This window comes from Triticum aestivum, chromosome 7B, assembly GCF_018294505.1.
Source record: "Triticum aestivum cultivar Chinese Spring chromosome 7B, IWGSC CS RefSeq v2.1, whole genome shotgun sequence".
NCBI lineage: Eukaryota > Viridiplantae > Streptophyta > Magnoliopsida > Poales > Poaceae > Triticum > Triticum aestivum.
In genome coordinates this window covers 36,749,323-36,763,243 of record NC_057813.1, presented here as the reverse complement: position 1 = coordinate 36,763,243, position 13,921 = coordinate 36,749,323, and the positions used below count along the sequence as shown (strand labels likewise).

At 41.3% G+C, this 13,921-nt stretch overlaps 1 protein-coding gene across 1 annotated transcript; it reads left to right on the top strand.

The window, feature by feature from the left end:
• Positions 1-9,434: 9,434 nt before the first annotated feature.
• LOC123161270 (AT-hook motif nuclear-localized protein 4-like) lies at positions 9,435-13,871 on the top strand. Its single transcript, XM_044579123.1, has 6 exons — positions 9,435-9,674; positions 9,749-11,625; positions 11,872-11,924; positions 12,582-12,710; positions 13,002-13,163; positions 13,519-13,871. Exons 2-6 carry the CDS (start codon positions 11,502-11,504, stop codon positions 13,651-13,653), a joined length of 603 nt encoding a protein of 200 aa, XP_044435058.1. The 5' UTR covers positions 9,435-9,674; positions 9,749-11,501; the 3' UTR covers positions 13,654-13,871.
• The last annotated feature ends 50 nt before the right edge of the window (positions 13,872-13,921 follow it).

Here is a 13,921-nt window from a genome sequence, read left to right as displayed (position 1 = left end):
TTCATCTTATTTTCAAGAAGGGTCTATGTCAGAGCTTTGATTTAGCAAACTCCACATACTCAACTATCATATAGTATTCTACAATTGCTAACACTCACGCAATACTTATGGTTATGGAATTTTAATCGGACACTGAGAAAGATAGGGGCTTATAGTGTTGCCTCCCAACGTATTCACCTTTGGGTGATGTCAACAATAATAGTTCATGCTAACTTACATCCAATTGGATATATATATATCAGGATCTTTCCAACACGAGGTGCTTGCCAAAGGATAAAATGAAAAAGGGAAAGGTGAAGATCACCTTGACTCTTGCATAAAGTAAAAGACATAAGGTAAAAGATAGGCCATTCGCAGAGGGAAGCAGAGGTTGTCATGTGCTTTTAGGGTTGGATGCACAAAATCTTAATGCAAAAGAACTTCACTTTATATTGCCACTTGTGATATGAACCTTTATTATGCAGTCTGTCGCTTTTATTACTTCCATATCACACGATCGTATAAAGCTTATTTTATCCGCACTAATAAGTCATACATATTTAGAGAGCAATTTTTATTGCTTGCAACATGATAACTTACTTGAAGGATCTTACTCAATCCATAGGTAGGTATGGTGGACTCTCATGGCAAAAACTGGGTTTAAGGATATTTGGAAGCATAAGTAGTATCTCTACTTGGTGCAAGGAATTTTGGCTAGCATGAGGGGGAACGGAAAGCTCAACATGTTTGAATGATCCATGACAATATACTTTAATTGAGATGTGAGAAAACATAACCCATTACATTGTCTTCCTTGTCCAACATCAACTCTTTAGCATGTCATACTTAATGAGTGCTCACAATTATAAAAGAAGTCCAAGATAGTATATTTATATGTGAAATTTCTCTTCCTTCAATATTCTTTCATGAATTGTTCAAATGACCAATACAATGCTTGCTAACCTTCAATAAATTTACAACCTCTACTTCTTAGATGTGAAGTCATTACTCCCCATGGGATAAGCAAATGAAACATATATAATTTCAGATTTATGACATTCAACTCATTCAACCATTTACTCATAGGATATAAGTGAAGCACACGAGTAAATGACAAACTACTCCAAAAAGATATAAGTGAAGATCAATGAGTAGCTAAATAATTGTGTAACTATGTGAAGACTCCCTCTCATTTAAGAATTTCAGATCTTGGTATTTTATTCAAACAGCAAGCAAAGCAAAATACAATGACATTGCAAGGATGGCACAACTCATGTGAAGAAGCAAAAACTTAGGCTCAACCGATACTAACCGATAGTTGTTGAAGAAAAAAGGTGGGATGCCTACCGGGGCATCCCCAAGCTTGGATGCTAGAGACTTCTTGAAATATTATCTTGGGGTGCCTTGGGCATCCCCAAGCTTGAGCTTTTGTGTCTCCTTAATTCCTTTTATATCTCGGTTTCCTAAATCTCGAAAGCTTCATCCGCACCAAACTCAACAATAACTCGTGAGATAAGTTAGTATAAACCAATGCAAAACCTTATCATTGTCTACTGTAACAAATCACTAAAATTATTGTTACACATTGCATACTAAATTTCTCTGCATATTTAATACTCCTATCCTCAAATAGAATCATTAAACAAGCAAACATATGCAAATAATGCAAACATAACAGCAATCTGCCAAAACAGTACAGTCTGTAAAGAATGCAAGATTCATCATACTTCCCTAACTCCAAAAATTATGAGAAAAATATACGCTGTAGAAGATTTATCAGATCTCATTATGCAAAATGTTTCAACATTATACCATTCTCTGACTTTTCTAGGGAATTTTTCCAACAGTGGTAAACTTTCTGTTTTCAAACAGCAACATGTATACTAGCAAAATAAGCATGGTAAAGGCTATCCTTGACATTTTTATTGAAACTAAAGATGCAAAACATTATTATAAATAACAGCAACAAATACTAACAAAATAAAATGATGCTCCAAGCAAAACACATATCATGTGGTGAATAAAAATATAGCTCCAAGTAAAGTTACCGATGAACGAAGACGAAAGAGGGGATGCCTTCCGGGGCATCCCCAAGCTTAGGATCTTGGTTGTCCTTAAATATTAACTTGGGGTGCCTTGGGAATCCCCAAGCTTAGGCTCTTACCACTCCTTATTCCATAGTCCATCGAATCTTTACCCAAAACTTGAAAACTTCACAACACAAAACTCAACAGAAAACTCGTAAGCTCCGTTAGTATAAGAAAATAAAACCACCACTTAGGTACTGTAGTGAACTCATTCTACATTTATATTGGTGTAATATCTACTTTACTCCAACTTATCTATGGTTCATACCCTTCGATACTACTCATAGATTCATCAAAATAAGCAAACAACACATAGAAAACAGAATGTGTCAAAAACAGAACAGTCTGTAGTAATCTGTATCAAGCGTATACTTCTGGAACTCCAAAAATTCTACCACATTAGGAAGTCCTAAGCAATTTGTGTACCAATCCAGAGCAAAAAGAATCAGATCAAAAGCACGTTTCTGTTAATTATCAAAACTAATTTACTGGATGCAAAAGTTTCTGATTTTCAGCAGGATCAACACAAGTATCACCGTAAGCTATCCTAAAGGTCTTACTTGGCACTTTATTGAAACAAAAGCTATAAAACATGATTACTACAGTAGCATAATCATGTGGACACACAAAAACAGTAAGGATAAATATTGGGTTGTCTCCCAACAAGCGCTTTTCTTTAATGCCTTTTTAGCTAGGCATGATGATGACAATGATGCTCACATAAAAGATAAGAATTGAAACATAAAGAGAGCATCATGAAGAATATGCTAACACATTTAAGTCTAACCCACTTCCTATGCATAGGAATTTTTTGAGCAAACAATTTATGGGAACAATGATCAACTAGCATAGGAAGGCAAAACAAGCATAGCTTCAAGATATTCAACACGTGGAGGGGAAACTTGACATTATTGCAATTCCTACAAGCATATGTTCCTCCCTCATAATAATTTTCAGTAGCATCATGAATGAATTCAACAATATAACCAGCACCTAAAGCATTCTTTTCATGATCTACAAGCATATAAAATTTACTACTCTCCACATAAGCAAAATTCTTCTCATTCGAAATAGTGAGAGTATCATAAGAGACTTGAATACTAAAAATTGTTTCCACAATAAAAGAGTAATGTTCAGAAAAGGGTAATCATAATCATGACAAGTTTTATAAATATAATCATCACTACTTTTTATAGCATAAGTTTCATCACAATAATCATCATAAGTAGCAATTTGGTTCTCATCATAATCAATTGAAACCTCTTCCAAAATAGTGGAATCATCACTAAATAAAGTTGACACTCTTCCAAATCCACTTTCATATTCATCACAATAAGATTCACATCCTACAAAATAGTGGGATCATTACTTCCTAAAGTTGACACTCTTCCAAACCCACTTTGATCAATATAATCATCATAGGTAAGAGGCATGCTATCATCATAATAAATATTCTCGTCAAAACTTGGGGGACTAAACATATCATCTTCATCAAACATAGCATCCCCAAGCTTGTGGCTTTGCATATCATTAGCATCATGAATATTCAAGGAATTCATACTAACAGCATTGCAATCATGCTCATCATTCAAAGATTTAGTATCAAACATTTTATAGACTTCTTCTTCTAGAACTTGAGCACAATTTTCCTTTTCATCATACTTACGAAAGATACTAAAAAGATGAAGTGTATGAGACAAACTCAATTCCATTTCTTTCTTTTATAGACTAAACTAGTGATAAAACAAGAAACAAAAAGATTCGATTACAAGATCTAAAGATATACCTTCAAGCACTCACCTCCCCGGCAACGGCGTCAGAAAAGAGCTTGATGTCTACTACACAACCTTCTTCTTGTAGACGTTGTTGGGCCTCCAAGTGTAGAGGTTTGTAGGACAGTAGCAAATTTCCCTCAAGTGGATGACCTAAGGTTTATCAATCCGTGGGAGGTGTACGATGAAGATGGTCTCTCTCAAGCAACCCTGCAACCAAATAACAAAGAGTCTCTTGTGTCCCCAACACACCCAATAAAATGGTAAATTGTATAGGTGCACTAGTTCGGCGAAGAGATGGTGATACAAGTGCAATATGGATACTAGATATAGATTTTTGTAATCTGAAAATATAAAAACAGCAAGATAACTAATGATAAAAGTAAGCGTAAACGATATTGCAATGGTAGGAAACAAGGGTAGGGTTCATACTTTCACTAGTGCAAGTTCTCTCAACAATAATAACATAATTGGATCATATAACTATCCCTCAACGTGCAACAAAGAGTCACTCCAAAGCCACTAATAGCGGAGAACAAACGAAGAGATTATGGTAGGGTACGAAACCACCTCAAAGTTATCATTTCTGCTCTATCTATTCAAGAGTCCGTAGTAAAATAACATGAAGCTATTATTTCCGTTCAATCTATCATAGAGTTCATACTAGAATAACACCTTAAGACACAAATCAACCAAGACCCTAATGTCACCTAGATACTCCATTGTCACCTCAAGTATCTCTGGGCATGATTATACGATATGCATCACAGAATCTCAGATTCATCTATTCAACCAACACAAAGTACTTCAAAGAGTGCCCCAAAGTTTCTACCGGAGAGTCAAGACGAAAACTTGTGCCAACCCCTATGCATAGGTTCATGGGCGGAACCCGCAAGTTGATCACCAAAACATACATCAAGTGGATCACGTGAATATCCCATTGTCACCATAGATAAGCACGGCAAGACATACATCAAGTGTTCTCAAATCCTTAAAGACTCAATCCGACAAGATAACTTCAAAGGGAAAACTCAATCCATTACAAGAGAGTAGAGGGGGTGAAACATCATAAGATCCAAATATAGTAGCAAAGCTCGCGATACATCAAGATCGTGCCATAGAGAGAACACGAGAGAGAGAGAGAGAGATCAAACAAATAGCTACTGGTACATACCCTCAGCCCCGAGGGTGAACTACTCCCTCCTCGTCATGGAGAGCGCCGGGATGATGAAGATGGCCACCGGTGAGGGATCCACCCTCTGGCAGGGTGCCGGAACGGGCTCCCGAGAGGTTTTTGGTGGCTACAGAGGCTTGCGGCGGCGGAACTCCCGATCTATTATTGTCTTTGATGTTTTAGGGTATATGGGAATATATAGGCGAAAGAAGTCGGTCGGGGGAGCCTCGAGGGGCCCACGAGACAGGGGCGCGCCCAGTAGGGGGCGTGCCCCCCACCCTTGTGGCCACCTTGAAGCTTCCTTGACTTCAACTCCAAGTCTCCTGGATCGCTTCCGTTTCAAAAATAACGCTCCTGAAGGTTTCATTCCGTTTGGGCTCCGTTTGATATTCCTTTTCTTCGAAACACTAAAATAGGCAAGAAAACAGCAATATGGGTTGGGCCTTCGGTTAATAGGTTAGTCCCAAAAATAATATAAAAGTGTATAATAAAGCCCATAAACATCCAAAACAGATAATATAATAGCATGAATGCTTCATAAATTATAGATACATTGGAGACGTATCACATATCATGAGCATGTATGTTCACATAGATAAGATTGCATGTGGCATCATTTTCATCTGCACAAAATTGCAGGCTCCTGCCGTGGACTTGGTCTCAAGAAGAGAAGAGAAGACGAGCCCATGTTGCGATACCCGGCAAGCCAAACAGATAAATTCTATCTTTTATCCATACGTGTTCTGTAGACAGGACTTGTGCATAGGAAAACCTCGCTGCCTTTAAAACTTATGTGCTCCAATCCCTTGACTCAAATGTTGCTTCGGTCAGGATGGTCGCAGCCACCTCTGACGAAAGGGTTTAGCGGGGGGCTGGTCCCTCTTTACAATTTCTGCCCGGCAAGCCTAGCCCCATGGCAACAAACTGAGGGTACTGGCAGGATAGCCTACCGGGGGAAACTTGTTTACTTAAATGTATAGAGGCATCCCACCTCTGCATTGACATGTTACATGCACAGGTACCCAGCAAGGTTTATCTTTTTCATTAATATGCTGATCAATGAGTACACATCTTACAGAACACAAACATGGATAAAAGAGATTACATAATTTGAACTAAAATTTGGCAAGTGCCTAAAAGTTTTAGATTGAAAAAGATAAGTGCCCCGTAATCCCCCTTCTTGTTCCTCCTCCCTTGGGTATTATGATGGGAAGAGAAGCGGACGCCCCACCCGGTCTCGTCAGAGGCTTGCCGAGCGCAGCCTGACAAGATCGGGAGTGGTGAGGCTGCGAAGGAGAGGGACGGGAGGAGCAGCTCGGCGCTGCCCTGGTCACCACCTACTGGACTAGCGAAAAGCCGCAGCACGGGCGCCGGCGGAAGGACCCGCCGAAGCTCAGGTGGAAGACTGTTGGAGGAGGCGAAGGCACCCAGAGACCGATCCCCTCCCCGACAGCCAAGAGGCCGGTGATGATGGTGTCGGGGAGGGAGGGGAAGACCGAAAAGCTGAGGCGGCAGGTCACCAGTAGGAGATGAAGGCATCAGTACCATCGTACTCCGACCTGACGCCCTGCCACCCGCCTTCTCCATCTTCCCTCGTTTTCTCTCCATCACCACCACTCTAGGGAGGCATCGGGCTCCTGGCCCATCGCCTTCCCTGGAGGAGTGGCCAGAGAACCAGACGGCCAGGGTGTGCATGGCCCCAGGCTCTCCCTTTCGGCATAACCGAAAGAAGGCAATGAAAGGAGGAGGGGGTGTGTAGATGAATACTCCCGCTCCTCCCCCTCCCCTCCTTTTATAGACAAGGCTGGACTAAGGGCAGATCCCCGGTGGGTAACCGCCATCCCTCCACCAATCCAAGAAGGTCGGGGCCCTGCCTTGACGCTCTCCCGCACCACGCGCCTCCGCTACCTACCCCACACAATGCATGCAACATATGTGTCCAAGTATAAGGGTGTGGTGGGAAGAGTGAATTGGCAGTTACTCACCCATGCGTTAAAGTCATTCACGGTTGTAATGGTCCCGCTAAAATTGGTGTTACACGATGCGCCGGAGAACCGGAAACTGACCTGGGCACAGGTTAATGAAGAAGCATAGTTACTCCCCTATGGCATATGAACTGGTTAGGGCCTACCCCGATGACGCACGGCAGTGCGTTCGAGCCAGGCCCGAGGGTTTCTGTCTGTGCAACAAACCCTTGGTTTGTTGCCCAGACCGTGCACAGGCCTAAAAGAGCAAGATTGAAATGACCAAAACAAGTCCAAGCACAAGAGATCAGTTATTTGACAAGTCAGAGTGCAGAACAAGAGGACCAAGTCAAGCCAAAGGAAGCAAGATATCATTAAGAGAAAACCTCCCTTGCCGGGCAGGCGAGCCAGGTGAGGTTGAGGTGGCCCCAAGAGTAAGCATCAAGGTCGTCCCAGCAGTCTTACCGGGCACAACGAAGGCAAACCACCCCGCCAAGGCTCCACCACTCCACCTCACAGCGACACAAGTCTTTGAACGGTGCAGTGTCAATCCCCCAAGTGACTAAGTGGTTGTTTTCTGCCACATGGAAGCCACTTCCTACGGAAAACACCTCCAAATGACACCCGTCCAGCAACGTGTCAAGCAGACAGGCAAGAAGGTGGCAAAACAGCCCGGCAAGGCTTGCTGGGCATTCCATGATGTGATGCTAAGCGGCGCATTTAATGCGCTCTGCCCTATCTGCAGAGTTAGGTATATAGCACTGTTAGCTGTCTAATCAGTGCATCATGACTGATTTGCCACTATGGTGACCCCTTGATCTATAAAAGGAGGCACATGGCAACCGTAGAAAGGATTCGCACCCCTTTACACTCATACGTGCGTAGCTACTCCTGCCCCAAGGCAACCCTGTCGGGCAAGAGCACTGCGTTCTCCACCACAGTCCACCATCAATCCACCAAAGCAGGAGTAGGGTTTTACGCCTTGCGGCGGCCTGAACTTGGGTAAAAACTGCTCGTGTGATCTCTGTCATGCTTCCCGACGTTCTCTACTCTTTGTGCAACGTGCTCATTCCCCCTACCAAACCAAAAGGGGCTCATGGCTGCATAGGTGGACGTGGTTTCCGACGACAATCCAAGAGTCATTGTGGATTGCCAGTGAACGAAGTCTGTGAAGGTTTGGAAGTCTACCTTGAAGACTTACCTGAGTGATTGGGCGAGGACTAGGTGACCTTAACTCAAGGGGAATAAGGTGAAGACGTGGTCTTCTGAGTTCAAACTCAGCCTCCCTAACCAGACGTACAGTTGTCACAGCAACTAAAACTGGTCTACCAAATCCTTATCTTCGTCAAGCTATTGGTTCTATCACTTCACCCTTTACTTACTGTTTAGCTTTGTGAAGTCATTGCTTGCCTACTTTCATTGAATTCACTGTGTGAATACATTCTACTTTGATTGTGTATTTGGATTCATATTGTCTTCCCATTCTGATTTGTTCTACCTAGCTGCTATTTGTCTTCGTGCTTCTCTCTATACTGTTTATTTGATTATGGCATGGCTAGTGTAGTTTATCTTCCACTGCATCATGTTTAGGTGTTATTTCACCGTATGTCTTCGAAAACTTTGCTTGTTTTGAAGACTTTCAGGAAAATCGCCTATTCACCCCCCCCCTCTAGTCCATAACTAGCACTTTCAATTTTAGTGTCTCAAAACCAAAGTTGGAACTTGGTTGTAAACCTCTCATCAAGGATATATAAGAGAGCCACGTTCATCTACTCAGAAAGTTTCAGCAAGTCCTCTAAAATGTTCTAAAACCTAGAGAAAATTAACTTATTAATAATTCATAACATTCCAAATTTTGGAAGTTTTTGGTATGTTGCATTTTCTCAACAACTTATAACAACTCTACATGTTTGATTTAGCTCTCAAATGAGTTTAATAGATTGATTCCGGAGTCTTTCAAAGAAGGTTGATTGTCCCATTTGAAATGGTAAACTCTTGGTGTCTATGAAATGAAAAGCTTACCATATCACATATATCTTAACAAAATATAACACTCCAACCATTCCCATTCAAAGAAAAATAGTGTGAACTGGTGTCACTAGATCGCCCATCCCGCAATTATTATCTTATACTCCCCTCCTAGTCTGCAATCCCCACCATCATCGTCCACTTCTAATGGTTGGGTCATATGTTCCTTAGGATCGTAAAGCTTATCATGCATATGAGGCAAGTTGGACCAGACTACCCGTCGAAAAATCGAAAGAAGAACTCATGTCATATTCCACCTTACTGCCATGTCATACTGTTTTCTTGACAATGTAGCCGACATACGACACATAAAAATAATTCTTCATTGCCTTCTTCTAGGTGGGGCCACCGCATACCGAGTATTATAAAAGACTCACCGCTCCCCTCAACCCTAAGTGTTCCCTCAAAACTCCCCCCCCCCCCCCCCGCCGCCGCCGCCGCAGCCCCTAATATCTCGCCCCAAACCTCCTGTTCTCCACTTTCAATCTCGACTCTGACACCATCCCATCTAAGTTTGAAGTCACTTCTTCCTTGCATCTTAAAAGAATCAACTCTCCTAGTTTAATTATGTCAGTACAACGTAGATCCGCCCCGTCACAATGGTTGCGAGCACAAGGTGTACAACCACATAAAATTTGTCTCTGCAATCAAATTGTTGAGTTTAAGGCGGGTAAGCATATGGTGGATCGACTCATTGATGTTTAGATATTTGATTCCAAGATTTCTAATCTCATGGCGGATCAGCTCATCGATGATCATATTACGGAATTAAGGAAGGGTGTCACCTCCAATCTCTTCGGCAACACTATAAACTTGGTGATATCCTTACTCTTTTGCATCTCTTTATTTGTATTGTGGAATATTGCAACGACCTGCTATGGAGGTATTGAAGAGTAAAGTCATTGATGAAGCATAAGGGGAATAGGCCAGTGGAGTAATTTTTTTTCTGGCATTAGAACACCTACTTGATACAATTCTTATGTTTTTGGGTCTTTATTCACTCTCTCCCCTTCTATCTAGAAAATTCGGCTGAAAACCTGAGTCCCCCCCCCCCTCGCATGTCCACCGCTCCCACGATGGGTGGGGGAAACCTGCTTCTCTAGTGTTTAATAATCTTGCCCCGGTTCTTCCTTGCCATGGTGACTTCAAAGATCTGGTGGCCTCGTGGGCTCATTATTCCGCTAGGTAGCGAGATTTGTTTTTTAATTTGTTGATGGTAGTTGTTGCCTCTCGGAGGCAAGCAACCGATAGGAAATCAATAGTGGCTTTGGAGCGACAGTCGTTCAAAGTTGGCGGATCTAGCGTTCTTTCATAATGTCATTGGGACGATATATAGACAGATCTAAGCCCAAGTCAACGCGGGATTGTTCTACAATTCAATCTGCCTGACTACTTGCAAGTGTGTATTCTTCGCCTTTCAAATCCTCTCTAGCGATGGCACTTCCTTAGTTCCGACAATGGAGGCTTGGAATCTCTTCCAATGAGCACCTCAATGGTGAATGAGGTTGGTGGCAGCCGATGGTTGTGGTGTGTGCGACTACCTCTAAAGCACCTAATATTACTTTTCTATTTTTTGGGGGCTTTCCTAGACAAAAAATCCAATTTGCATGCCTTCTCTCGGTCTCTAGTAGTCTCTAGTGTGTTTTTGTGTGCACTTGTTAGTTAGTAATGAAGATGCACGATTACTACGAAAAATTACGATCCTTCCGAACCTAAACCATCTCATGTATAAAGTCGGCTTGAGAGTGCACGGTAACTGCCCCCTCTAACATATCATTCATGCATTGTAAATCCAAACATGGCCCACTTGAAAAGATAGCAATAGGTGGACTCGAGCGGAGGAATGCCCATAAAAATCCAAAGTCCATAACAACAATTAAAAATCCAAAAATGGCATAATAATAAATGAAAATCTAAATTTGGCATAATAATAAATGAAAGGTCCAAATATCGCGCAACATATAAATGAAATTCAAAAAATGGCATAGCAATAAATCCAAATCCAAAGATAGCAAGTAATAAATGAAAATCTAAATATGGCAAACAATGAATGAGAATCCAAAGATAGGGTTATCTTTGGATTTTCATTTATTGTTTTCCATCTTTGGGATTTCATTTACACTGTTGTGTTATCTTTGGAGTTTCATTAATTGTTTTGCCAACTTTAGATTTTTCATTTATAGTTCTGTCATGTTTGCGTTTGAAAGTCCATGAAATAGGAAGAAAATAACCTAGCTCATCATCTGAAGTTCTGAACACATCCATAGTGACCAATCAAGAAATTTCCAAAAAAAACTTCCTCTGAGAACCAAAAGGAAACAAGTAATTAATGAATCTAAAGGCACCCCAAAGAATACCCACGTCAAAATCGCATCCCACCCACTGCCCTATAAAAAGCCCTGGGTTTGTGCATTTTCAGGTATCGAGTTACCAGTAAAACAAGTGACGGTTTCTTTTGTTTGTGTCAGTGTGTGTGTTGTTTTTGCTCGTGAAGGCAATGGAAGGAGGAGCCATCCCGGCGGGTGCGGGCAAGGCGGCCTATGGCGCTGGAATGCCCAAGAGTCCACTTCATCCACAGCCACAGCCCATCGTCGGGGCCCGCCTGGTCAATGCTGAACAAGGTAGCTCTTCCTACTCCTGCAACATGTTCGTCGTGTCTTGCGGCTCCCAACGGCGCTGCACGAGCTATGAGTCACCCGGCGTATTTCCTGAAGCTTTGAAATTGTATTTCTAGGATGTTAGTTTATTTCAGATCATGTAGTACTGTTTATAGGCGCATGCACATGAGTGCTATCATCAGTTCGCCAGCATTAATTACAATATATTTCCCAAAAAAACTAATTTGAAATGGATTTTTTATCTGGCAGAGCCGTGTGGGACTGAAATAGTTCCTCGGATCATCATAGTTCAAGGTGGACAGGTAAATTTTCCTACTCTTGTAATGCTCCTAGAGACATTCAGTGCTCTATTAATATTTCGTCATAGTATCTGGATACTAGATATTAGAATATCCAATTGAAGTGGTTCCTTTTAGAAAAAATAAAGTTTATTTTGTGGATGTATTTATTGTTAAATATTAGAAAAAATTGACCAAAGTTGCCTCTACTTAACGATATGTGCGTCGTACATATGTATATTGAAATGACTTGCACTTGATATATTTTTTAAAGCGGGAGAGACTTTTTGGCTCTGGGCAGATGGGATGTAAAGGATCGGATCGGATTAGTAATGATTTCCACATATCCTTTACCATATTTATTTTATTGGATTCGAAGTGGATAACGACCGGATCCGGATCGGACTCAGACTAGAAGCGGAGAAAAAATATCGGGATAGCAATGCTTATTTGGTGTAAAATTTGGAGATAACATTTGGCTCTTTCTTGATTTATTGTTCAGCACATTTTTTCAACCGGTTATGTCTATATCCATCCTACAATATGTTGAAGAGAGCTTGGTGTTGTCCCTCTCTTTTCCAGTTTTTCATTGCCTTTCGCATCATTTTCATAAGTTCTCTATTCCACCCCATATTATGCATGTATTGTAAAATTCTACTAATAAGGAACCCATGGTTTCAGGATGTAGCAATGGAAGTCAAGTCGTATGGTGGGAATGGTTGGGCAGTTTTTATCATGTCTGCCGAGGGCGCCGTGTCCAATGTGACACTGCATCAACCAGCTTCTCCGCTTGAAACAGTTATTCATGAGGTTTGCTCTATTGTTTTAGCTTGGAATCTATACGCTAGAAATCCCGTTTTTTCTGGTATATTTTCAAAATAAAAGTTCAGCTCCAACCAAATCAAGAGAACTATAAAAGCAAAATGAAATGTGAGGTAGTAGTGAGATTGTCTAATTGCTTCCTTTACCAGCATAGAGAATATCGCAAGGGAAACATAGCGTTTTGTAGTTCTGGTCTTCTAAAAATGAAATATCGGTGTTTGGCCTCTAGATTTGTTACCAGCTCTAAACACTGTCTAATCCTTAGCATGTAATATGCAGGGTTGTTTTGACATTGTCTCTATGACCGGCTCGTATCTGCCGTCAAAAACTGATGGAGTGAGCTCTCTAAAAGGTGGGTTCGCTATTTCGCTTGTCGGTGCTGATGGCCGCATCTTCGGCGGTGGGTTAGCAGGACCTCTGATTGCAGCATCACCTGTTCAGGTTGCCATCTTTCACCTTGTATCTTGCTCCATATATACCAATAGCAGATTACCAAAAGACCAACTAAGATCTTTGTTCCATATATACCAATAGCTTCCATTGTATCTTGCTTCGTTTGTTCAAGTATTTATTAAGTCTATATGTGCTTCCTATGTTTCGAAAACAAAATGTGTGCTGCCAAATGAGTTACATTGTACATGTATTAATATTCCTACTGAAAATCAATGATGTGCTTCTTTTTATGGTAAATAGCTTGTTTGGGAAATAGCATCGTTTCACGAAAACATACATATATTGCAATTGAGAACCTTGTGCTTTCTCTTAATGGTTTGCATTTTGTTGTGCTGATGCGCAGGTGGTCATTGGAAGGTTTGCAGCTGATGAAAAAGAGGAGATGAAACAGGATGTGGCCAGTGGAACTCCAGGTGCTACTGAATCGAGTGGTTCTGCGAGTGGATCCTCTAGTGGTCCAGCAAGCCCATCAAACTAGAGTGCTCGCACATTCAACACCAGCTTCCTATTTCCAGATGCCAGCCAGCTTAATTTCCTAGCTTTTCGTTCCTACTATTATTACCAAATGCTTAGCTTTCTGCTCGTACTTGTTGAACTTTTCAGTGCCGTTATATGATGTATGGACCCTGGATGTGGTCAAGTTATGTTTTCTGTAACTGGATGATGCTTCATGATATTATTATAGTTATTATGAAATGTTTCATGGTCGTATTGCGCACATCTGATGAGTACCGGTTCTGAAATGC